The 25,945-nt window shown below is 46.0% G+C and overlaps 1 protein-coding gene and 1 long non-coding RNA gene across 9 annotated transcripts in view; one reads left to right on the forward strand and one right to left on the reverse strand.

Annotated features, from left to right (window-relative positions):
- Positions 1 to 2,127: 2,127 nt before the first annotated feature.
- On the reverse strand, positions 2,128 to 7,941 carry LOC311612083. Its single transcript, XR_014793224.1, has 3 exons — positions 7,688 to 7,941; positions 4,615 to 4,754; positions 2,128 to 2,465 (listed from the first exon to the last, which is right to left on the reverse strand). It is a non-coding gene; the product is annotated as an uncharacterized lncRNA (long non-coding RNA).
- Positions 7,942 to 8,083: 142 nt separating this feature from the next.
- LRRCC1 (leucine rich repeat and coiled-coil centrosomal protein 1) overlaps positions 8,084 to 25,945 on the forward strand; it is a 29,407-nt gene continuing 11,545 nt past the window's right edge. For 3 of the 8 annotated variants that reach the window (XR_014793223.1, XM_084864806.1, XM_084864807.1), the window contains exons 1-13: positions 8,084 to 8,245; positions 10,223 to 10,428; positions 10,742 to 10,807; positions 15,040 to 15,207; positions 16,102 to 16,277; positions 16,368 to 16,580; positions 19,300 to 19,496; positions 19,730 to 19,874; positions 20,736 to 20,884; positions 21,413 to 21,617; positions 22,262 to 22,401; positions 24,746 to 24,947; positions 25,644 to 25,829. Coding sequence is in view for 7 of the 8 variants with exons in the window: in XM_084864806.1 (XP_084720932.1) it covers positions 8,157 to 8,245; positions 10,223 to 10,428; positions 10,742 to 10,807; positions 15,040 to 15,207; positions 16,102 to 16,277; positions 16,368 to 16,580; positions 19,300 to 19,496; positions 19,730 to 19,874; positions 20,736 to 20,884; positions 21,413 to 21,617; positions 22,262 to 22,401; positions 24,746 to 24,947; positions 25,644 to 25,829 (2,142 nt within the window). In the remaining variant the exon portion in view is untranslated. Of the gene's footprint in view, positions 8,246 to 9,135; positions 9,268 to 10,222; positions 10,429 to 10,741; positions 10,808 to 15,039; positions 15,208 to 16,101; positions 16,278 to 16,367; positions 16,581 to 19,299; positions 19,497 to 19,729; positions 19,875 to 20,735; positions 20,885 to 21,412; positions 21,618 to 22,261; positions 22,402 to 24,745; positions 24,948 to 25,643; positions 25,830 to 25,945 lie in introns of those variants that run through there. The other 5 variants (XM_084864808.1, XM_084864809.1, XM_084864810.1 and 2 more) reach the window with 4 other exon arrangements.

The raw sequence follows: 25,945 nt of genomic DNA on the forward strand, positions 1-25,945 counted from the left end.
TGGTGTTTTCTAAGTCATTAAGCATTAGCACAAGTAAGGCCAAAAAGGTGGATTTTGTTTTGAGAAACCAATGAATGGCCCTGAAAATGAATGAAACAACTACACTACAATGGAGATTCTGATTTAAAATATATATATATATATATATATATATATATATATATATATATATATATATTTACATGATTATGTTTCTCTCACAGCCAATATATCCTCCAATGAACTATCTTCCCACCGAGGATGCCTGCATCATCATAAAAGCGAGAGGTAAAAATCGCAGCTGCCAGCCTGTGCATGCTTCTCCTCCTCCCACCTCTTTGTGAGGAGGCATTGAAGAGGTAAATGAAAATTAGCAAGCATTTCCCTGCCCGAGTGAGAACGACGTCAATGCTTATTCTACTAGGAGAGCCACTGCATCCTTGTTTACTCAGAGAACCAACAGTCCATCCCAATTCTAGTCTTGGTCAACCTTGGTTCCTGGTCCCATGTGAAGTGTGCAGAGACATAGTGGACACTCGTGGGATGTCTGTATTTGTGATGTTTACACATGGACGACGCTGAGGAACACGGGGTTTGGGTCAGGCTGCCGGGATCCAATCGTGGCTCTGTGGCTTAATCGCATCGGGACCATAAGCTTATTTCTTGATTGTCTATTAAATGGCGATGAACTGTGCACCTGTTTTATGAGGTTATTATAAGGTTGAGCCACATAAAATAAGTGAGTGTTTTGTTTTTTAAATATATTATTGACTTTTTACAGAGAGGAAGAGAGAGAGATAGAAACATCAATAAGAGAGTCATCCATCAGCTGCCTCCTGCACGCCCCCCCACTGGGGATGTGCCTGCAACCAAGGCACATGCCCTTGACTAGAATCAAACCCAGGACCTTTCAGTCCTCAAGCTGATGCTCTATCCACTGAGTCAAACAGGATTCAACCTGGTCAAGGGCGTTTAAAAAAAATATATTAAAATGGAAAAAATATCCTTTCATTTTAATTCACTATTGAATTGGCTGTTACAGTTATAATATCCATGAACTGACTAAGTTTGCTTCATGCATGGAAAAACAATCACAAACCTTGCTATCTGTTTTGTGATATAAATCATCACATATTAATAGAAAGAATGTGTTTTTCCTTTTTAATTCATCTATTATGTACTTCGTGTTAGAGGATGATTTATCCATTTAACCATTATCATCATTGAATGCCTAGTCACATAGATGAGACTGTTGGTCATGGGAATTCTACTATCTGGTCATCATAAAGCATAAGGTGGGTTCGTGTGCGGTGAAAAGCCTGATATTATCTGCAAACGAACCGAAGGCCCCAAATAAAGGCAAGAACTGAGCCCATTGAGCAACAGCCCCACTGGACACCCAGGGGTCTGAGGCTCCCCTGCCTCAGGCCCTGGTGCTCACAGCTCACCTCTGGATGACTGCTAGGCCAGGAAGGCAGGTGGGTAATCATGAGGATCCCTTATTCTTCCTAAAATGCCTGGTGGTGGTGTTGTTTCTTTACAGGCGACCTTCTAGGGACAAACTCTGCAATCTACGTCTGGTGACGAGTTCCCATGAGCAACCCCCAAACCTAGACAGGCCCAGGAGCACAGGCCTGAGCCCTGGGGTGGGACCTCAGAGAAGCCCGGGGCCTGAAGCACAGAGGGGCCAGAGGCCCGGGCCCAGGCAAGGCAGGGCCTGCATCCTCGGCCTGAGAGGGGGGCTGGGCAGGAGTGGCCAAGCGCAGGCACTCAGCACACCAGGCCCTGGAGCCCTCTCTGGTGTAAGAGACTGGGGTAGCACAGCCTGGGGACCCTCCCCTGGCCCACACCACCCGCCGCCACTGCTGCTGCCACCGCCGCCACCACCACCCCGGAGGTGTGGCACCCTGGGCCACAGCTGCCGCTGCCTCCACCGCTCCCCCCACCCCCCCGAGGTGTGGCACCCTGGGCCCTTGGTTCAGTTCTGGTCAAGGGCATGTACCTTGGTTTCATGCACATCCTCAGTGGGGGGTATGCAGGGGGGAGCTAATTGATATTTCTCTCTCATCGATGTTTCTAACTCTTTATCCCTATCCCTTCCTCTCTATAAAAAATCAATCAATAAATTAAAAAAAAAAAACCATACCCAAGTGGTCTTTATGTGCATTACCATAAAGTTTGAAAAAAAAGAAAAAGAAAAGTGACCATCCGCACCCAGCCTCCCCTCCCGCTCCCAGGCAGAGCCAAATGCGTTCAAAGTGCCAGGGCCGTCTCCGAGGGACTCTCCGTAAGCTCCCAGACACACCGATACGGGCGTTCCGGGGAGGGTCGGCATGGGGGGAGACTTGCTGTAGCTGGTGATGTCGGACTTGTAGTCGTGAAAATGCATGGCTGCACTCATGAAGCCGAAGTTGTGCCTCCGTGGAACATGTAGAGGTTGATGGACGAGCCGGCCTCGATGATGGCCAACATGGTTTTCAGAACCTCTGCAGGGAGGGAGAGGGGGGTGCGCAGTGAGCCTGAGTCTGACACAAGCCAAAGTCCTCCCCCCTCACTCCCCAGCCGTTTGCCTGTCCCCATCCCTCCTCCAGTTCAAACCCCTGGCTGTCCTTCCGCTCCCCGGAAGCCCCTGTCATCCGAGGAGGGGGAGAAGTGGCCGGGGTCCCAGCTCCGGAGCGTGGGCCTTGAAGCTGTTTTTAAAATCACAGACAAGCCTTTGCTGGCCATGACCTGGGGCAGCCTCTGCCTGCCCCAGACAGGCTTTGCAACGTCAGGAAGCACAGTAACTTCCCTCTGGTATAGAAAACTGCTGTTTAAAATTCTCTGCTATTGTTAGATAACCCCTTGTTCTGTAAACTGTCATTGTAAATGCTGTCACTTTAAGACAGTCTGTTATTCCATAAAATGACTGAGTTTTTTAGTTCAAACAGTAGAAAAAGTTAAAATGTGCCCTAACTGGTTTGGCTCAGTGGATAGAATAGGGGTGTCGAACTCAATCAGAGAAGGGGCCAAAATCTAAAATCCAGCCTAAATCGCGGGCCGAATGGTTTACTGAACAGTCATAAACTGACAATGTCATAAACTGACAGCGGAGTGCAGTGATGACAGCGCGGTGCGGGCCACATTGCAAGGCCTGGCGGGCTGGATTTGGCCCGCGGGCCTTGTGTTTGACACATGTGGGATAGAGCATCAGCCTGTGGACTCAAGGGTCCCAGGTTTGATTCGGTCAAGGGCATGTACCTTGATTGTGGGCACATTCCCAGTGGGAGGTGTGCAGGAGGCAGCTCATCGATGTTTCTCTCTCATTGATGTTTCTAACTCTCTATCTGTCTCCCTTCCTCTCTGTAAAAAAATCAATAACATATATTCTTTTTAAAAAAGAAAGAAAAAGAAAAAGATAAATGTAACTGACTGACCCTGCAACCTAGCCATCTAATATAATAGATTGAAATAGACTAATAATGGTAATAATTATGCCCAGTACAACTGTCTGTCACAATAACTCACACAGAGCCCTCTGTAATATCTGCAAACAAGGAGGCTCAAAAAGTATAAATACGAGACACTTCCTCTATGTCGGGACTCAGAGATTTGGAAAAGACACCTCCCTCTTGGCCCCCCACAAAAAATGACTCCTAATTACAATAATTGGCTCATTAAGGCGTCTTATATCTTATTCTATGATTGACAATACAACAGTTATGCCCCCTCACTGAGACACAAGGAGGGGGATTCATAGGTAGGGACATGGTACTGACTTCCTCCCCAATCCTACCCTTATTAGAGAATGAACCAATGACATGAAGACAGCATCAGAGGAGAAATATAAATGGTTAATAGATACACACACACACACACACACACACACACACACAATACACATCAGCATTGTCAAAGAAATGCAAAATAACAACGACCTATCAGATTGGCAAAAATTAAAATTATTTTCAAACTCAGTGCTAATGAATCTGTGAGAAACTGGTATTCTCCTTTAATCACGGAGAGTTAAGAATGGCTGCAATCCTTCTGGGCAGCCGTTTAGTAAATATATTTATCGAAATTGCATTCATGTAGCGATAGTATTGCTAGGAACCTGTCATTGGGGAAAATAGGCCGGATGTGCAAAATGGGGTGCTCCAGAACGCTCAGTGCATGGTGTTCGGTTCACAGGACACACTGGAAGCTGCCTCAGCGCCCGTCTCTAAGAGACAGGGCACGGGAGCTGATTGAGACACAGTACCATAGGCTTCTTGGAAACAACGATGGGATACCGAACAGGACAGAAAGCTGCCCATGTGTGTCTCCCTCCGGCACAAGCAGGCGACCCGTTCTATGCAGAAATAGGCGTGACGGCCTCTGTCTGCACCTCAGGGTGTCTGTGCACAAAGGGCTGCAGACAGAGGCAGAGCAAGAGCTGCCTAGACAGCGTATATCACAGCACTGTCCGGGCTCTAGGCTTTTTATTTCTTCTTTAGACATTTTCTATGTTTGTTGGATGTGTGCCATAGGTATGTGTGACTTATCTAATCCAAAAAACAAACAAACAAACAAACAAAAAACACACACACACATAATAAAGCAATTTAAAAATCCTACTGTTGCCTAGCCAGTGTGGCTCAGTGGTTGAATGCTGACCTGTGAGCCAGGAGGTCGCTGGTGCGATTCCCAGTCAGGGTACATGCCCGGGTTGTGGGCTCCATCCCCAGTAGAGGGCATGCAGGGGGCACCTGATCAATGATTCTCTCATTACCAGAAGCTCATGTGGGACATATGCCCTGACAGAGTATAAACCAAGAGAAAAACAAAAAACATTGTGTTAAGACACCATATCCAACAAGAGGAAAAGGCCACGGGAATTGCCAGGACAGTCAAGAAGGGAAGTCTCAGGACTCCAGCTCTGAAGTGGGAACAGAAATCAGCTCGGACAGTCTTCCAAGAAAATAAGCAGAAGCATGCAAGATGTCTTAAGGTTTAACATGTGATGTCTTGGAACTAGGACTAGAAATTCAATGAATTCAATTGATTTTATAAAAAGTCACAAGTAAGCCCAGAATCAAAAAGCCAGTAGTTTCTACCGCCATCTCTTGTTGAAAGAATCTAGAGACACATGTCAAAGCATGTGAGAGGGCAGGGCGGGGCAAGGATGAGCTCCCAACTCCGCCCAGCAGGGCAGAGTTATCCCTAGCCCTCACCCAACCAATCAGGGTTAGCCAAGGCAGTGACATCACCACCGACCAGAGTAAAACCCCTGGACTGGGAGAAATTCGCTCTCTTCCGCCATGCTGCCAGCGTGGGTGTGAGGAGCCCATGCTAGCATGGTAAAGGCTCTTTTGTTTATTGCATCAGACTCGGCTCCCTGGTGGTCCTTGGGGATCACGAAGTCTGGGCGTAACACATGGGCTTATAGGGAACAGAGAATCGTGGCTATAAGCTTTAGAATATGATAGGCATAGATAAATCATAAATGAGCAACAGTTAAGCCTGTGAATATTTTCAGTATTAGATGAGAAACGTAGGCCTTTATTTCTTAAGTAATTAGGGACCATGTTAGGTTTTAGTTCAGTAATTACAGCTCCAGACTTGAGCTATACCTTGGTCTCCATTTTTAAGTCTATTTTTTAAAATGTATTTTTATTAGTTTCAGAGAGGAAGGGAAACAGAGAGACAGAAACATCAGTGATGAGAGAAAAAGCATTGATTTATTGGTGGCCTCCTGCACACCTTCAGGCTGGTCTCCATTTTTTCCCCCCACTTTTTTTTATTATTGTTTGAAGTATTATAAATAGTAGTACTGTTAACGGGGGGGGGGGGGGGGGGGGGATTAAAACCTGTAAAGAATTTTTTTTATGAGTTTATTTGAGCCTTACTGTCGACATATGCCAGGAAGCAGAACCTCAACAGGTTGAGATAATGCTCCAAAAAATGTCGGGTTACATTTCTCTATTTATACACTGAAATCAAAGGAGGGACATAGGTGGGTTACATGAAATTCATTGGTGATAGAGTAAGGAGGTGGGAGAAAGCAAAGCGGAGGGAAACTCCTGGGATTGGATAAAAAGTAAAATGATGGATGTATATTCAGGTGAGTGCAGGAACAATTAACAGGATAAGAAGAAATTTGAGGCCTCTGTCCTGGAGCCCACCACATTTGGTTGTTCCCCAGGGGCTCCGGAAAAAAAGGGAAGTTACAAGTTACCCAGACATCTCATAGATATGTTATCTTAGAGGCAAAAAGGCAAATGGGCTCAGTAAAAAGATCAAAGTTGATCTTTGTCTGGGAAAATATCTGGGACTTGACTACCTACTATAACCTGTTAGATATTTAATTTTCAAACCATCTTTTGTGGTTATCTTAGGTCTCTGGGTTTGCAAGACTGCCACGCAGGCCTTCCCTGAGCCTGTCAGGTTAGCATGTGGCTCTTTTCTTTCACAGTACATATGTCTCTTCCCCCCCCCCATTATCCTCCCCCCAGTCTCCCCTACCCCCCAGTACATGCCCTCATCTGCCCCCCCCCCCAGTGTCTTGTATCCATTGGTTATGCTTATATGCATGTGTACAAGTCCTTCTCCATTTTTTAATATCCCCATGACTCGGAGCAATCCTTGACTTTCTTCGGGTATTCTCCCCTAACCCACTCAGTCATCAGTAACTTCCTTCAGGCTACTTCTCCACTACTCATAGTGTTACGCCCAGACTTCCTGATCCCCAAGGACCACCAGGGAGCCGAGTCCGATGCAATAAACAAAAGAGCCTTTACCATGCTAGCATGGGCTCCCCCACTCACGCTGCCAGCATGGCGGAAGAGAGCGAATTTCTCCCAGTCCAGGGGTTTTACTCTGGTCGGTAGTGATGTCACTGCCTTGGCTAACCCTGATTGGTTGGGTGAGGGCTAGGGATAACTCTGCCCTGCTGGGCACAGTTGGGAGCTCATCCTCGCCCGCCGTGCCCTCTCAATAGCACCATGTGGGCTTCAATGCTTCTGAGCTCTTCCTAGTATTCCTAGAACGTAGATGCCAGGTACTTGAGTCTTATTATAGAAATAAGCACTGAACTTATTATATTATCAGTCAGTCCAGCTTATTGAAAAGAGCCTGCATACAGAGAGTTGAACGAAAGAGAGCCAATCTCCTTGAAGGTTTTGTGGATGGATTATATAGGGGGCCTTGGGATGGGTGTAGGGCTTGGGAATGAGGTCAGTTGTTCCACAATCGTCATCGGGTTGTAGTTGATCCCCGAGTAGTCACGAGGTGTTTTCCACAGTCAGGGGACTACCTAAATAAAGGCCTGTAAAATGTTTGCACAGCCCTACCAGTGTGCTTAGTAAGACAGGAGGTTATGGCTCTACCTATGAGCCAGGTTATGTTCCATTCCTGGTCAGGACACATGCCCAGGTTGCAGGCTCAACCCCTGGTAGGGGTGTGCAGGAAGCAGCCGTTCAATGATTCTCATCATTGATATTTCTCTCTCTCCCTCTCTCTCTGAAATCAATAAAAATAATTTTAAAAAGTAATAATGCTTGCAAATATTCTTGTTGTCATCTAATGGGCAAAAAACTATTTTTCAGAACACGATGTTAAGAAAGGATGTAATTGTTGTACACTCGTTCCTTAAGTTTAAGGATGAGGTTAGGTTGATTTCAACAACGGCATTTTACCAAAAGCAACAAATCAGAACTGTAAGCTCTGGTCACGACGGAATGAAAGTTACCTCCGATCGCGCTCACTTCGCACAGGTTTCCCACACTCAATAGTGAAAGCTCCCGGGGCGAGCATGGGCTCCCGCCCCTGCGAGGGCAGGCCGGGCGGCGGGAGCACCCCGCGCTGTCCACCAGCGGCGGGACACCTGGGAGGAGGCTGCGGGCCCGCAGGCAAGCTGCTGGGAAAGCGGCCATCCCGTGCCGCCAAGCAAACAAATGGCACCTGGGAGCCACTGGCCGGACCCTTGCTTTTCCTACGCCCCGCACCGGAAGCAAGTGCCAGGCGAGGGTCAAGGCTGCAGTAAAGGCAGCGAAGCCCCGGGCGCGGAGGCGCCGACTTCCGGCTCCGCCACCCGCCGGGCGGGAAAGTGCGCGGTCGGTTGGAGCGGCCTGGCCCCGCCCTGCGGGCCGCACTTCCTGAAGGCGTGTTCCGGGCGGGCGGACCCAGCGCCAGCGCCGGTTGAGACACCCTCCGCGTCCATGGAGGCGCCGGGGCAGGCGGAGGTGGAGAATGAGGACGGCGACAGCAACTGTGGGGACCTGTGCTGCATGGACAAAGGCCTGCGGAGGTGAAGGGCGCGCCGGCCGGGCGGCGGCGCCGACCCGCCCCGACACCGCACGCTCCCGCCCTCCCCGACACTCGCTTAGCTCCGGGCGGCCGCCCCGCCGAGGGGTCCCTGTCCCTCGAGTTCTGCGCGTCTCTGCGCTGCCCCTTCTCTGCCCCTGGCCCCGCGGTCACCTCCTGGCTCCAGTCGCCCTTTGCAGAGCCCGCGACGCAGGCGTTCACGTGCTTCTTGCAAGTACTGAGCTAACCCTTCTGAGCCCCCCCCCCCCCACGCCCCGAATGTGCATGCCCTTGCTTCCATCCTTTGCATCCCAGCCCACACTGGGAGCACCTGGCCTGTCCCGGTGGCTGACTGCCCCCGCGCATCTCGCAGCCCTTCCTCTACCTTTTCCCGTTTCCCGCCTCCGCTCCTTTGTGCCTGGGCGCGGGCTGTCCTTGGCAACCCTTGCTCTGTGTGTGCCTGGCTGCTGCTAGTTACAGCATCTTGTCTGCACCCTGGTCTGGAATTTGCCAGATGTTTTTCAAAGGAATATTTATGTTTAATAGTAGCTGTCATTTACCGAATGCCATCGCTGTGTGCATGTTACATATATTGTCATAGATCCTCACAACAGTTCCACAAGGTGGTAATTTTGCATGTGACAAATCTGAGGCCAGAGGATGTAAATAACTCCCAGCCTTGCAGCTGCTGAGCAACTAAGTTCAAATTCAAACCCATTTCCATCTAATTTCACTCTCCGCTTTTTCTACTGTACCACATGACCTGCACACTTTTAATTTCCAGAAGCAGAGATGTTTTGGAAAGTAAATGATATTAAGAACACGTGTTAATAGTATACGGTCTGGACTAAGTAAACAGCTCAGTAAATGACAGAGGCGAGGTAACTGGGAAATATTTGGAACAGTCAGACCAGGAGAGGTTGCTAGTTTGACATTTAGAAGAGCTGCATCCCTTTCTGTGGAGGGACGCTGAATGTGGAGCCAGTGCCATGCCCTTGCTTCCATCCTTCTGAGCTGTGTACATGTGTTGGTATTCCTGGGTCCTGGGAGGGCTATTTCAGAGGGGCTCTGGTTTAAAGGACACAAACTGAGAGAAAGAAGAGATGGGTTCCATTTAGCGCATGTACAGTCCAAAGTCAACAGACAGGACAAGCACTTTTTCAATAGAAATGGCAGTCCCCAGTCTACGGCCATACCACCCTGAACGCGCCCGATCATCTGATCTCAGAAGCTAGGCAGGGTCGGGCCTGGTTAGTACTTGGATGGGAGAAATGGCAGTGCCCATGGTTTCTTTTTAAATGGGCTGCCTCCTGGGTTAAGCAGCCATTATGGACAGTGAGGGAAGCAATAAACTGCAGAGCCAGGTCTGGATTTATACCAGCTCAGGTAACAACTACAAGAACTGGGACAAGTTATTTAATTTCTGTAAATGTCGGTTTCCTTAGATCCCTATGGTTTAGTATTGTAAAGAGTTGAATGAGATGAGGAAATTGAAACTATTAACTCATGGAACAGCAAAAAGAGTAGAGTGCAGTTTTGAGCTGGAGTGTAGGGAGTGACCCCAGGGCCTTTGCACTGTTGCCTTCCCTGTGTGCTCATTACTTCATGTTAAGAAGCTAGACATGCCAGGGATCACCTGCCTCTTCTGAGTGGGTTTCTTGATTATATAAATGGCCCAAAATGCTGGTTCGTTATAGGAATTGCTATACTTGTGAGGCATTTCAACTACTACTCATAGAGAGGATTTCATTATAGAACTAGAGGCCTGATGCACGAAATTCTTGCAAGGGGCTCAGCCCTTGTAGCCCTGGCTTCGTCCTGAAGGTAGTCTGGCTGACTGGTCTAGTTAGCATATTACACTTTTATTATAGATGAGTAGAGCTCACAGTTACATATACACTGTTGGGTTAATTTTAATTATTTGGTTATGATTTCAAAATTATTTTTTACTGTGTTTGATGGTACATGTTTTCTTTTATAGCATATCAGAGTTATCCTTAGATTCAACCCTCCATGCCATCAATCTGCATTGTAACAACATCTCGAAGATCAAAGCCATTGACCATGTCTGGAATTTACAACATTTAGACTTGTCATCTAATCAAATAAGTCAAATAGAAGGGCTAAGCACACTGACAAAACTACGCACTTTAAATTTGTCCTGCAATTTGATCACAAAAGTAGAAGGTGTGTAAGTGATTTTCATGTAAAACTTTGAATAAGGGAGATGACATAAGTCCATTTTTTTCCTTCCCAAAAGAATGGGATAAATAGTAAACTTTTGAAAAATGACCCTAAAATTTCTTATATAAAATTTTTCTCCTAGAAGAGTGATTAGCCTTTTTCAAATATTTTATAAAATACCAACAAAATTGATTTCGCTGTTGTTTAATTCGACTGTAGATTTGCTTCAAAATGGTCTGAAATAGTATTGCAGTATTATATAACTTTAATATATTGATTATTGAATCCTGTAAAAACTTTGTTTTATTTTTTTTAGGACTTGAAGCACTAATTAATCTGACTAGACTGAATTTATCCTATAACCACATAAATGATTTAAGTGGTAAGTAAATGTGCTTAATCTATATATATAAAAGCCTAAGCGACTGTTACAACTGGTTGACTGATCGCTATGACATGCACTGACCACCAGTGGGCAGACATTCAATGCAGGAGCTTCTCCTGTTGGTCAGTGCGCTCCCACAGCCAACCTCCTGTGGCTGGCCAACCTGATTGGCACCCATCAGGGCCAGCTGGCCAACCTCCTGCAGTCGTCGTTGTCGTCGTGTGTGTGTCGCCAACCCCATAGGCCCCAATCAGGACTGGGCTATGGGCGAGACAGCCCTGATCACCAGACAGGCTGAGGAGCCCCACCCGTGCATGAATTCATGCAGCAGGCCTCTAATTTTTCTATATTGCTGAATATTTGCTATGCATGGTGAGTTAGGATGAGCTCAGCATGTCAAAAAGCTGAATTATACAATTTTTGATGAAAAATCTCATCTAGAGAATGTGTTGGTACCAAAGCTACTGCTAAATGAAAAATTGGGATTAAAACTTGGGTGGTCCATAACAGGATAAGATAAGAAAGACCTCCTTTGGGAGAAATGGTATTTTAATCTTAGATAATTAATGAATATACTATTCTAGAGAGGAAGAATTTCAATAGAACTCCCTACAGTGATAAAAATATTCTAAGTGTGTGCTGCCTGGCATGGCACCCAGTTTGCCAGGCGAGCATTTGCAATGTGCCTCGTGCACTGAGGAACTAGATTTGTCGTTTTATTTACTTTCAATCAAATTTAAGTTTAAATTCCAAAGCCACCTGAGGCCGTCCTACCAGATTGGACAGTATGGTGTATAGGATCCCAAAGGCCATGACAAATTGAAAATCAAATATGTGCTTTTTTTTTTTTAACTTCAGTATGTCTAAAAAGGTAAAATACCTACTTTTTAACTGATTAAAATGATACACTGATAAAGTGAAAAAGTTTCATAATTATTCATTACATTATTGCTTAACTAGGTCATCTAATTATCTTCATATATGAAACAGCCTTATTCATTCATTTGTTTTCTCCCCTACTAGAAAAATACTACCCTATGCCAGGTGTTTAATATACAGAAAAGGAAATGATCTTGTCACTACCCTTAAACTGAAGTAGCAGCAGTATTTTAAATTTTCCCCCAAAAGATGTGTAAGTATTAGGATCAAATATTGGCTGTTGGTTTGTCACTGATGTGCACTGTTGAGTAAAGTCTGCTACTTTTTGGACGAAATTTCCTTATCTGAAAAATATGAATCTTAGATATGATAATAATTTACTTACTCAACAAATATTTGTTAAAGAGCACCTGTGGACAGATAGAGTTCTTTTTTTAATATGTTCTTTATTGATTTTTAGAGAGAGACGAAGGGAGATGTTTCTCATGGAAACATCTATGAGACATCCATCAGCTGCCTCCTGCATACCCCTTATTGGGGATCAAGCCCACAATCAGGACATGTGCTCTGACCAGGAGGAATTGAACCATGACCTCCTGGTTCATGGGTTGACCCTCAACCACTGAGCTATACCAGCCAGGCTGGACAGATACAGTTCTTGTAGGAAACGATTGTGGAGCATCTAGAACTTATATGCTGGTAAATTGCTGGTAGAATTCAAAGTAATATAAGGACTTTGAAAAACAGTTTGAAGGTTTCTTATAAGGTTACATGTACATTTATATACAATTCCACTCTAGGCATTTACCAAAGAGAAACGAAAATATGTTTAACCAGAGACCTGTACATGAGTGTATGTTTATATAGCTTTTCATATAATCAGTTTTCTATGATTATCTGTAATCTCTAAAAACTGGAAACCACCCACTTACCTATCACCTGGTAAACAGATAAATTGTGATATAGCCACACGAGGAAATAAAAAGGGATGAGCTATTGATACATGGATGAATCTAAAAGGAATTGTGCTAAGTGAAAGCATTCACAAAAGGCTACACTGTATGAATCTAATATGTGCCATTCTAACAAAGGCAGAGTTATAGGGGCAGAAATCAGATCATCAGTCGCCAGGGCTTGAACACAGGGAGAGAAAATTGCCTACATAGGGACATCCTGATTGGGGTGGTGGAAATAAATGTTCTATATCTTAGTCATGGTTAAAAAAACTATATAAACTATATGTTGGGCAAAGCACATGGGACTCCATACTTAAGAAGTGTGAATTTTAGTGACTGAGAGAAGGAATATGAAGAAAATGTAGTAGGCAACCCTGGAAGTTCTAATAGCTAATGCTTAGAATGATGTATTTTATTCAGAAACACCTTGCCGGAGAGCAGAGTGTGGCAGTGTGTGTGCTAGAGCATGCGGCATGCGAGGACTCAGTGAGCATGTTGGACCTTGGAGCAGAGGAAGGAAGTGTGCCTGGAGCACAGTAAATAGGGTTCGTGTGCAAAAGGAGATGAGCAAGTAGGAAAAGGGTGATGTTTGCATGTTGTCAGGTACAACGGTGGCCATTTGAGGGCTTTAAACAAGTGACGCAGTGCATGTGTTAAGAATCACTTGGGCTGAACGAGGAGGATGGTGTTAGGACGGGAGTGGGGGACACCAAGCGGTTCCAGGTGTCCAGAGGAGAGGTGAGACCTGGACCGGGTGGAGACAGGAGGTGGATAAGTGTATTTTACAGATGGAGGCCATAGGACTTGCTGATGGGCACAATGAGGGAATGGAGGAGAAAGAAATTCAAGACGATGAACATGAGTTTTCTCTGAAGCAACAGGCACATGATGGCATCGCTTCCTGATGTGGGATGATTGGGGAGGAGCAGGTTTGAGGTGGAGTGAGATGTGTGTGTGCACACGTATGTTGAGTATTTGGGTTAGAGCTAAGATCTGGCACATTGGTGGTGTTTGCAATCATAAAATTGCGGGAGGTCCTGGAGAGCCTGTGGCTGGAGGAGGGGACAACCAGTGATGAATGTGTGTGTTTGTACATCGGTGATACTGCAGCCCTGACACTGCCAGAGTGCGGGAGGTCCTGGAGAGGAACACTAGGGACAGACAGAGATGTGGAGCGGACCTGACAGTGCAGCTGCATCTCAGAATGGCCCCTCCAAGAGAAGGGAGGCTGGGCCGTGTTCCACTGACAAGCCCCCTTCTGCAGCACTGAAGAGAGCCCTGCAGGCACACTTTTGGGCTGCACCTTTGATCAGCAAGCTCCACTTGGAAGCAAGTTCTGAGACAGGAAAGAGAAATAGCCAGTTACACCCGTTTCATAGCACCATTATTTACAGTAGCCAAGATTTTGGAAGCAGCCCAGTTTTCCATTAGATGTATGGATAAAAAAGCTGTGGTACATTTACACTGTGGAATACAATCTACACTAATAAAAGAGAAATATGTAAATTGACCGTACCTCCACAATGCCCACCAGCCAATGGGGGGAATATGCAAATTAAGTGCCAGGACAAAGATGGAAGTTGCCCTGCCCTCCAGGGACAGGATGCCTGCAGTGAGGGGGAGGGTGGAGGGAGCTACAGAAGCAGCTCTGGCTGGAGCAAAGTGAAGATTCCGGCCAGAGGGAAGCGAAGACTGCAGACTCCAGCCAGAGCCAGCAAAGACTCCGGCCAGGGCGAAGGCCTAAGTCCCAGGCGCTGGAGGAAAACTGGTGCCGGTAGCCAGGTGAGGGAAGGCCTATTGCATGAATCTTTGTGCAACAGGCCTCTAGTGTGGCCATAAAAAAGGATCTCTTAACTTTTGGGACAGTATGAATGGACCTGGAGAGCATTATGCTAAATGAAATAAGCCAGTCAGAAAAAGACAAATACCATATGTGGAATCTAATTAACAAAATGAGCACACTAGTAAGACAGCCTGCACTCCAGGGGCACATGAGGCTGTCCAGGTGGGGTTCCTGGCTTACCACTCCCCAGATAAGCTGGGGCTACAGGTATTACCAGCGACTAAATCAAATGCTATTTGTATTTTATGCTCAAACCAACAAAGGAAATGTACTCAGTGTTTGCTTATCAGGAAGGAGCCTGGAGCCTTGCTTGTTCTGTAAGTTCCTGCGTGGCCTGGGAAGCACAGGAGTTTTGTTTGAATGGAACTCATACCAGGGGCCTCTGTTCTCAAAACAAGTGGACTTGACTGACCCCCTCCACAAGGTGCAGCTTCACAGCGAGGCCTCGCTCACCCTGCACCTTCGCCTCGAAGTAGAACCCACGTAAAGTGTTCCGTGAGCTGTTGGGGAAATTGCTGCTGTGGTATCAGCAGGGTTTTTTCATCTTGCAGGTTTGATGCCCCTTCATGGAATCAAACATAAGCTTAGATACATCGACCTGCACAGCAACTGCATAGACAGCATCCATCACCTACTCCAGTGCGTGGTGGGTTTGCACTTCCTGACGAACCTGGTTTTGGAGAAGGATGGCGACGATAACCCTGTCTGTCGGGTGCCAGGTACGACCCACTAATTCACCATGCTTTGTGACTGTTCACAGCAGCTGGTGCTTAGAACCTGCTTTTATTTGTCGTAAGCTTTTCAGCTTTTTATTATGTATTTGGAAAAACAATTGCAAGATAAAATATTTTTTAGACAAACTAAGTTGTTTTTAAAAGAAGAACACGATGAATAGATTAGAGGCTCTATTGAACAGTTTTATATTTGAGTAGAGGCTCGGTGCACGAAATTCGTGCAGGGATGGGAGGTCCCTCAGCCTGGCCTGCACCCTCTCTCAATCCAGGACTGCTGGCCTGTTGCCTGATCACCCCTAACCACATGGCTGCCTGCCCAATTGCCCCTAACCCAGTGGTCCGCAAACTCATTAGTCAGCAGAGCCAAATATCGATATGAACAATACAACAATTGAAATTTCTTTTGAGAGCCAAATTTTTTTAACTTAAACTTTTTTTAATGCCACTTCTTCAAAATAGACTTGCCCAGGCCATGGTATTTTGTGGCAGAGCCACACTCAAGGGACCAAAAAGCCACATGTGATTTGCAAGGCGTAGTTTGCCGACCAGAGCCCGAACCCCTCTACTTGCCTGCATGATTGCCCCTACTGCCTCTGCCTGCCTGCCTGATCCCCCCTAACCGCCTCTCCTCGGCCCATACTGCCGCAGCTTCATCTGGAAGGACACCTGGAAGATCGTTCGACTCTCCTGTCTAATTAGCAAATTATGCTTTATTATTATAGATAAGTGAGTGTCTCAGAATTAAATTACCATTGTGATATATTCTTAGAGTGTAACTGTAGGCAGCTGTAGGTACATCTGGTAGTTGACAAATTTATTTGATTCTCCAAGTAATTTACCTCTTTAATGCATGAGTTTTTGTTTTGGATATATCTCCAGGGTACCAAGCAGTTATGCTGCAGACCCTGCCACAGCTTCGAATCCTGGACTGCAAGAACATATTTGGTGAGCCGGTCGACCTCTCACAGATTAACTCCTCAAGTCTGCAGTGCTTTGAAGGTCTTTTGGATAATTTGGCTTCATCTGATTCTCCCCTAAATATCAGTGAAGATGAGGTATGGTATTGGGTTTTCCCTAATATTAAGATGCCTTCAGCTTGTCCTTAATAAGCGCACATTCTGAGGGTCTGCTGGTGTCTGTCTTAGGTTGCTGATGGAATGCCACCGATGGTTACAGCCCCCACGGGTGATGACATGGCCCCCCGGGACCCGTTTGCAAGTACACCGACTGACACTGGGCTGCCATCTTTCATGTCTGTGTGCCCACCTGAGCCAGAGAAGGTTAATGAAGATACCGATTTTCAGAACGAGATGAAACTTCAGAAATTAGATGATCAGTTTTTACAGCTTCTCAATGAAGTAACTATTTTTGCTATTTTTCTAAGTCCTGTGTTTGTTGAAGAAATAGTAGTTCAAAAACTATAAAGTAAAAATTGGTACAAGCGGACATCAGAAACACTGGACTGCATCTGTGTGTCTGTCTGCCAAGTCTTGTCTTTTCCAGAAGTGGGACTGTTACAGCCCCATGGCAGGAATGGTGATGTTCTTTTCCCTTCATTTTCCTTGTCCTCCTCTGGACCTTCCTAATGTGGTTTCTGTTGTGCTTCCCTTGTTTCCACCCACTCACATAATATTTCAAACTCTCTGCACCTGTCAGTAAACAGGGGGAATGGGAGTCACTTTTGACCCCTTCTGTCATTTCTTCAGGTGTTTGATGGTCCAAACCACTTTTGGAACCCACAGCTGAGTCCAAGTTAATGCATAGACTTCCTCCTTGGACTCTGTACAATAGACTTTCCCCAAATGAATCTCTTCTTCCCTGAGTTACTCATTCTGTTTTGCCCCTTACACCGTGTTCAGGGTGAGCTACAGTCCTGGACTTGCTGCTGTCAGGGTCCTGGCCTCACCCCAGCGGTCTTGTCCGGACCTGCAAAGGTGTCGCCTTGGCCACCTCCCCTCCCAGAACATAGCTCGGTATTACTTTATCTCCTGACAGGCGAGGCTGTTAAGTCAAATGTCAGTTTGACTTCAAAATTTGTAATTTTAATATTTAATTATTTTCTGAAACTGGATTGGGTGTGGGAAGCAAAGAACGCTTATGGGATGTTTTCGGTTCGGTGGGGTTTTAATAATCCTGAACTATTGTCATAGCTATGGGACTAGCACTGCCAGATAAACAAGGTCTCTCCCCTTTGGTGAGGGGAGAGTGAAGGCGGCTGCGGCAGACTTAGTTCCTCTGGGGCTGCAGAAGAGATGGTGATAGGCTTGGGCCGCAGCGTGGACTGGTGTGCTTTGACGTTGACATACTTCTGGAGCTCCTTCTCCTTGGGTTTTATGCCCATCTCTTCTCATGGCCGACTCTTTGGCCAGAGTCACAACTTAGATTTCAGCTGGACTTAAACATGAGCACACTTGGCAGCTTCTCTTGCCCTCGAATATCTTTCTCGTGATGTTTCAGTCCAGTAGGTAGGGTCACGCTCACTGTGTTCCCTAGAAAGGAATCTGGGAGACCCGAGAGTCCTCTGTAGGGAAGCCGTGGAGCCTCATCAGATGACCTTGAAATCAGTGTGTGCATGATTGTCCCTGCTTTGTTTTCACGGCTGTCGTGGTCCACTAGATGACTATTCCAGCATTTACTTATTGTGGTCCAAATGATAAGTAAATGTTCTGTTCTGTTTTTGGTTCTGTCAGTTGCATGCAAGTTGTTAAAACGTCCAATTATGACTTGGATTTGCCTGTTCCCCTTCAACGTTCTTAATATTTACTCTTGGGCCGAAACCGGTTTGGCTCAGTGGTAGAGCGTCGGTCTGAAAGGTCCCAGGTTCAATTCCGGTCAAGGGCATGTACATTGGTTGCGGGCACATCCCCGGTAGGGGGTGTGCAAGAGGCAGCTGGTCGATGTTTCTCTCTTATCGATGTTTCTAGCTCTCTATCCCTCTCTCCTCCTCTCTGTAAAAAAATCAATAATAAAAAAATATATATATTTACTCTTGGTTTTCAGCACTTCAGCTGCACTGTGCTGAAGGATGGGTTTCTTCATGTCTGTCTTGCTGACGGTTTGTTTCTCTGAGCATTTTAAATCCAATGTATGGAAACTTGTGGGCATTATATCTTCAGCTCTTTTTCTGTCCTCCACTCTCTTTATTCTCTCTCCTCTCTCTCTATTCAGAGTCCACATGACCATTGCTGCTGTCCCACAGTTTCCTGAGACTGACATCTTATTAAGTTTACTCCTCAGTATTCTTCATGCTGAATAATTTCCACTGTGCCATCTTCAAGGTCACTTGTTCTTTCTTTTGTCACCTCATTCTTCTGTGAAGCCCAGCCAGGGAATTTTTACTTTAAACATTGTACTTTTCCTCTTTTTAAAAATAATTTCTGTTTCTCTGCTGAGCTTTTTTCTCTCTATTCATGACGAGGATACTTTTTAGGCCACTGAGCACAATCAGGTCTCTCTGCACTGCTCGTCTGTTCTCCTGGGAGCAGTGAGGCTGGCTGCTGCTGCCGGGTGGGTGCTGCTGGGTTCCTTTGGATATTGTGATGGATATTGTGAGTCTCTGTGGAGACTCGATGCCACTAGTAGCCTCCAGGGTCCCTGTTTTTGTCTTGAACTGTGTCACTTGGGCTGCTTACTGTTGTCCTTCACTTGTCATCTCTATGCTGTCCTCTGATTGTATAGACTCCAAAGCCTGGCATTTTCACCTGAGTTTTGGACTTCTGCACAGCACTCGCTGGGCCACGTCCTCAGGTTAAAACCACAGAGACAGAAGCACCACGTCTAGTTATTTTCCCATGGGTGAGCGACTCTAGAATAAGCCTGTATTTGTTCATTTCTCAGGGCCTACAAGTAGTTTTTGTTGGTTGTTTTGTTTTGTTTTTCCTAGAGTTTATAATTGTTACTTGAGAGTGTCCACCCATAGGAGCTTACTTGTCCACACCAGAAGCTGATTCCCCCTGTTTAATTCCAAGCTTTCTGTCTTTATAAACTCTCGATCTTGTAAGAGCCCATGGTAGTTTAGGAGATTTCAAATTTTAGTCTTTTTTTACTGATTCAAGCTTTGTTTATTTTTTATTCTAGACTTCTACTTCTTTAATGAATAATGTTCCCGAGAAAGACCTGATGCTGAAAAGAGACATGGATATCACTTCTGAAAGTGATTATGGAAACAGAAAAGAATGCAATAGAAAAATTCCTCGAAGATCGAAAATCCCATATTATTCTAAAGCAATTCAGACCATTAAGCACTACAACAAAAATAGTAACTCTTCCATAAGGTACTTGTTTCCGATTTGGAAAGTCAGATGAGGCCCACACAAGTTACTGCTGTGCTTCCTTCCACCTTAAAGCTCTCTACATTTCTAACGGCAGCTACAGGGCTCTCAGCCTTGCTCTGTGCCTCCGTGTACATTTATACAGAACCACCCTTTCTCTGGGATAGAGTGTCCTTCACTTGTGAAAAGTAAACACTGCACATTCTATGGGTTATTTTCTGTTCCATTCTTTGTAGTTACAGTCGTAAAATGAAGCAGCCTTTCTTTAAAGACTTGTATGTGTGTTCCTCTCTGGCAAACTGCAGCCAAGTGGAAGAGGTGGAGGAGCCGAGGACTGAGCTGATGAAAGTGAACATCAGTTGCCCAGAGGACACCTACCGGGTAGGGAAAAGACTTAGGAGAAATGCATGCAAATGACCTTGGTTTGAAATACAGGGAGTCCCAGAAAAATAACACATGTTTTTATTGGAATGATGGAAATTAGTTTATTTCTCCTTCCTGGTTTCCAGATGTTGGGTAATGTTATTATTTGTGTAATTTTTGAATGCAGGGCAATCACACACTTACTTAATCAGATTCCAGTTAAGTTCCTGTGGAGAAGAAGGCCTGTCTAAACGTCCACACTCATTCCCGGCAGTGCTCCTAACCTCTGGCTCTCAGGCACCCCGTGTCTAAGCAGATCGGGCCTTTGCAGGGAAGTCTGCCTCCGACACACCGGGCGTGCTAATTCAGGGTTTTCAGGGACTTGCCCAAAAGCCACTTAGTGGCCTGTGGATCCCGGATTAAGAGGCATTTAAGAATTTTAAAATTCTTAAGTATTTGCCAGAATCATTCTCACGTTGTTAAGAATTTTTGGTGTACTGATTTATTTATAGCTTTATTAATTTGGCCTTATTTTACTTGCGAAGTTCTGGTTTTGATTGTGATGTCACTGATCTTCCAATAATATAATTGCTTTTTAAACTGTTTTACACCTATCATGCTATTGGTTTCCTCCTATTTTCACATATAGAAGCTTTACTGTTGATAAAAATAATAGTAATTGTCATGACAGTGATGGCAGCTAACCTTTCCTGAGTGGTCATTACGTGCCTGGCACGGTCTGTACGCTTCACTCCCGTTGGTTTGGTTAACCCTCCCCCCAGCCCTCTGAATGAGCTGCTGCTGTTTCCATGCTGTAAATGAGGAAATTGAGGCAAGGTAACTTTTACAAGTTCACACAACACTATTATTTTCTTTCAGATACTTGTCGAGCAGCTAGACCAGGAGAGAGAGAAGAGGTGGAAAGCGGAACAAGCTGAAAAGAAGCTCATGGATTACATTGATGAACTGCATAAACATGCAAACGAAAAGAAAGACATCCACAGCCTGGCTCTGCTCACCACAGACAGGTAAGGGCCATCCCAGCCTGGAGCATGAACTCGCAGCGGGAGTACCTCCATTTCAGCTCGCTGAGGTGAGATCAGAGCCGTGCAGTGGCAGAAGCTCCAGCGCGTCAGCAGCTTGTTCAGAACAGAGAATGCAGGCCTGTTTGTTTGGGCTCAGCCAGCGGGCTCAAGTAGATCAGTGCACCTTCTGAGTGAGGACTAGCAGGAGCTCCTGGAGGCACAGGCTGCATGCCTCCATCCTGCTGGCGGGAGGCCACACCGGCACAGTGCCTGAAACAGCTCAGCAAAGCTTGCTGCTGAATGAAGTTCACATACGATGACGTTTCACTCATCCAGGAAGAATGCTGTGCCTTTTGGCCCAGTGTTAGCTTAGGAGTGGGAGAGGAGCATGGACTCTGATTTTCTGCCTTTTTTTAATCTAGTGAGAGTTTGAAACATACTGCAAATATCCCACTCCACTGTGACCTTTGATGTTGACTACGGATTTTGTCTTTTTAAATGAGTAATATATGCATCTGATTTCTGTTTTAGGTTAAAGGAGATTATTTTTAAAGAGAGAAATTCCAAAGTGCAACTGGAAGTTATGGTTCACAAACTTCAAAACGAAATTAAGAAACTAAGTATTGAATTAATTAAAGCGAGAGATCAGCAGGAGGACCACATCCGGCACCTGAGAGCCCTGGAGCGAGCACTGGAGAAGATGGAGCGGCAGAAAGGGCAGCAGCAGGCGGCACAGGTACTCTGTCCTGCCTGGCCCCTGGCGCTGCGGAAACAGCTGTTGTCCACTGGCCTCAGAGGTGCTGGTGTGTGCAGATCTCCTGCCGTGCAAGTTGGCTGTGGAGCTGCTGAGTGAAGGCTCCTACGCTCACAGCTGTCGGACGACCTGGTGGACGTGTTGCAGGTTGTGAGGCTTGTGTTCCCAGAGCCAGGATGTAAGGCTCTTTGGGGCATCTGAAGGGTTTTTTTAATTGAATTTATTGGGGTGACATTGATTAATAAAATTCTATAGGTTCAAATGTTCAGTTCTGTAAAACATCATCTGTATATTTTTCTCTTAATCCCTTCATCTATTTCACCCAGGCCAGCAACCCCCTTCTCTGACAGCCGCGCCAGTCTCTTCTCTGTCTCTGTGTGTCTTTCTCTTTTTTGTTGTGAAGGTCTCTTACCTTCACACTTTCTGATCTGGATGAGGTGAGCAGCAAACAAAGCGAGGGTCACTGCTGCCAGGGCTGTCCCTGATGTGACCACAAATTCATCACCTACGACATTTTGAAAGTCAGTTTGGGCATGAGGTTCTATTTTGAAGGCACTTTTCCCTGGGGAACTGGCAAGGGAAGCAGAGGGCTGTTGTCTTAAGTCCTATAATTGTGTTTTCCCCAGATGAGGCTTATCGAAGAGGTGGAGCTCAAAGCGGCAGCTGCCGACCGAGAAATTACCTTGCTTCGAACTTCCCTTCAGCAAGAAAAGGAGCAGGTGCAGCAGCTTCACGATCTCCTTGCACTGAAGGAGCAAGAGCACAGGTAAACGCCACTGGCATGGCTCAGTGGTTGAGCATCCACCTATGAACCAGGAGGTCACAGTTCAGTTCTCATGGCACGTGCTCGGGTTGCGGGCTCAATCCCAGTGTGTATAGGAGGCGGCCGATCAATGATTCTTTTTCATCATTAATGTTCCTATCACTCCCTTTCTAAAATCAATAAAAATGTATTTTAAAAAAAGAGCTCAGGTGAATGAAAGCGTACCAGGCAGTGGGGACAGTCAATCAAAGGAAAGAAGCTGCTTGGTTCCCCTCCCTTCTCTCCTTCCCTTCCACAAACAGGAGCCAGGACTGCAGTGGGAGGCTAGTTGAAGAGCCCACGGGAGGGGCAGCTTGTGTATGTGGTAGGGGCCCCTCCTAGTGCAATAGCAGCTCACAGACACAGGAGACTTACTGAGGTGTGGGTACTTACCTGGCAGCTGCGTCTGCATTTCCACTAATCCAAAATGAAGTTGGTCATTGGCATGTGCAAAAAGATTTTACTGGGTCTCCAAGTGACAGCGTGCTCACTTCCTGGTTCTTACTCCTGTGGAGCAGGTGCTAACAAACTTCCTTCCAAGGGCCAGAGAGAAAAGATTCCCTCCCAGCTGGAGTGCTCAATGGTTAAGTGTTGACCCAGGAACAATTCCTGGTCAGGGCGCATGCCCAGATTGTCGGCTCCATCCCTGGTGGGGGGAGGAGGGGTAAGCATGCAGGAGGCAGTCGATGTTTCTTATCTGTGTTTCCATCTCTCTATCCTGCTCTCTTCCTCTCTCTTTAAAAAATCAATAGAAACATATCAATAAAAAAAGAAAGAAAGAAAGTGTTCCAGGCTTTGCGGGCCACGTCTAAGTGCCTTTCCTGCAATCAGGGCTTAAACCAGTGGGCGTGTACATGTTCCAGTAAAAGTTGGTTTATAAAAGAGGGTGGCAGGCCAGTGGATCCTGGGCCTCATGCACCACCCTTCTCTGAGTCCCAGCAATGGGAACACTTCCGGCTGCCCATCTCCAGCTGCCCCAGCCAATTCTATGATGTCATGTAAAAATTACATACTGATGCTTTGGGGGTGGTTTGGGGATTGGCATCCTCTGTGTGGGCAGACAGCTATAAAAGATTGGAGGAAAACAAAAAATCTAAAAATCTGTATTTAGTTTCCTTTACATATCTTTTTTTAACATCTTGTTCTAGTTTAAAGAAACTCAGACTGGAAATAATGGATTTTGTATTATGGGCTTGGTTTCTTCAAGAAAAATAGTGGTGAACTCAAAGGAAAAAAATGGCCTTATATCAAAAGATGGGTGAATAATTTCACAGTTTAACTGTTTGTTTGTTTTTCCCTTAATCAACCACTATTACCAGTCAGGCTGTGTTTGTTGTATGTCAGAGACTCAGCCAGAGCACAAGGCACAGGGAGGGAGAGCACTGTCCAGTGCCCCTGAATGTCTTGGGAACTTTGACCAGGGACATGCCTCTGATCCCATTCACGGAGCACAGTCATGAAAACTCATTCCTTGTCTGTCTTGTCACGGTTTCTGTGTTTGAAGGTAGGAAGCTCATCTTAGATGACAGGGAATAAATTATATATATAAAAAACCAGAGATGGGAAAGCCATAATGGCCTGAACGACCAGGTGCTTAGACACCCACTGAAGCCAGCAAACCAGCCCGATTGGGGGTGGGGCCAGCTGGCCAATCTCCCTTGGCCCCTCCCCTAGCCAGCCTCACCCCTGATTAACCCCCCACCCCAGAAGGGGGTGGGACTGCTGGCCAACCTCCAGCCCCCCCTGGCTGGCCTCACAATGGGCCCCCACCACCCTAATCAACCCACAGCCCCTCTCCCCAGCCAGCTCCGCCCACGATCAGCCCCCACACTCCAGTCAGGGGCAGGGCCAGCTGGCCAACCTCCCATGGCCTCTCCCCTGGCCACTGACCTCCAATTGGTCCTGAATCCCAGTCGGGCAGGGCTTACTGACCAATTGCCTGCAGCCCTCCCTCCTAACTGGCCCGGCCCTGATTCAGCCCTGATAGGGGCCGGCTGGCCAGCCAACCTCTCATCATTAGCTCCCATCAGGCCCAGCCCAAATCCAACCCGATTGGAGCTACCCCACCCATGCATGAATTCGTGCACTGGACCTCTGGTCCTATGTATAATAAAGAGCTGATAAGCTAATTATGATAGACAAAACAGAACGACCATCGAATGACCTTCCAGACAAAACTGGCTGCAAGGGCCAGCTGGGACTGCAAGGGCTGAATTTCGTGTTTTGGGCCTCTAGTATTTAATAAACTTTAAAGTTTTTATTTCCTAGAGAACGGCATCCTGTGATTTTTGTTTGTTTTTCATTCCAGGAAAGAACTTGAAACAAGGGCGTTTTTTAGTGAAGCTGAGTTCCAAGAAGCCATAGCCAAGGAAGTGGCAAAAGAAGAGGTAAAGCATGAACAAGAGATCAAAGGATACCAAGAAAAAATCGACGCATTAAATCAGCAGTACCTGGATTTAGAGAATGAATTTCGTATTGCTTTAACTCTCGAAGCCAGAAGATTTAAAGATGTAAGAATTGGCATTTAGGTTCCTATTGAAAAACAGAACCAGCCAATTATGGGGTAATAAGAGGACTCCACTTTAGAGTTAGCTCTGTGGACATGTGGGCTCTATGGCCTTAAGCAGATCACTGAATTCCTAGAGGTGAAGCGTCTGCCCTGAGATAACCACTCTCCAAGCTCTCCATGCTGTCGCCAAAGCCCAGTCAGAGGGGGTGGTCCGGTGCAGAGCTTGGGGACACCTGGGTTCTCCCTGTGGCTGTAGGGCCGAGATTGCAGCCGGACCCCGGCCTCCACCTCTGCCACGTGTTGAGTGCAGCCATGCTCTGTGTGGCACACAGCAGCACTGAGTGCTGTGATTACATCATTTTGCTAAATCTCTGAGATTCTAAAATGAAAGAAGTGCCCTAGCCGGTTTGGCTCAGTAGATAGAGTGTCTACCTTCGAACTGAAGGATCCAGGGTTCGATTCCTGTCAAGGGCACATGCCCAGGTTCCAGGCTCGATCCCCAGTAGGGGATGTGCAGGAGATAGCTGATCAATGATTCTCATCATTGATGTGTCTATCTCTTTTTCCCTCTCCCTTTTTGAAATCAATAAAAACTATGTATATATAAATAAATGTGAAAGAAATAAGTTGTTGCCAGAAACAAATATTTTCTAAATATTTGGAGAACTGCTATTTATAATGCAATTTTGAAATATAGGTTAAAGATGGTTTTGAAAGTGTTGCAACTGAGTTAGCGAAGAGCAAGCATGCTCTTGTTTGGGCTCAACGGAAAGAAAACGAGTCTTCCTCTTTAATTAAAGATCTAGCCTGCATGGTGAAGGAGCAAAAGTCAAAGCTTGCCGAAGTCTCCAAAATGAAACACGAAACAGCAACAAACTTGCAGGTAGGTCTGTAACCCTGTATTCTCCTTTCTGTTTTTATGTCGTTTTCCCAAGTGCCTGCAGTGATTTTAGAAAGTGCACAATGTTGAACTTTTAATGATACTAATATGTGCTTGAC

The sequence above is a fragment of the Pipistrellus hanaki genome (genome assembly GCF_964339955.1).
Source record: "Pipistrellus hanaki genome assembly, chromosome: 17".
Classification (NCBI taxonomy): Eukaryota; Metazoa; Chordata; class Mammalia; order Chiroptera; family Vespertilionidae; genus Pipistrellus; species Pipistrellus hanaki.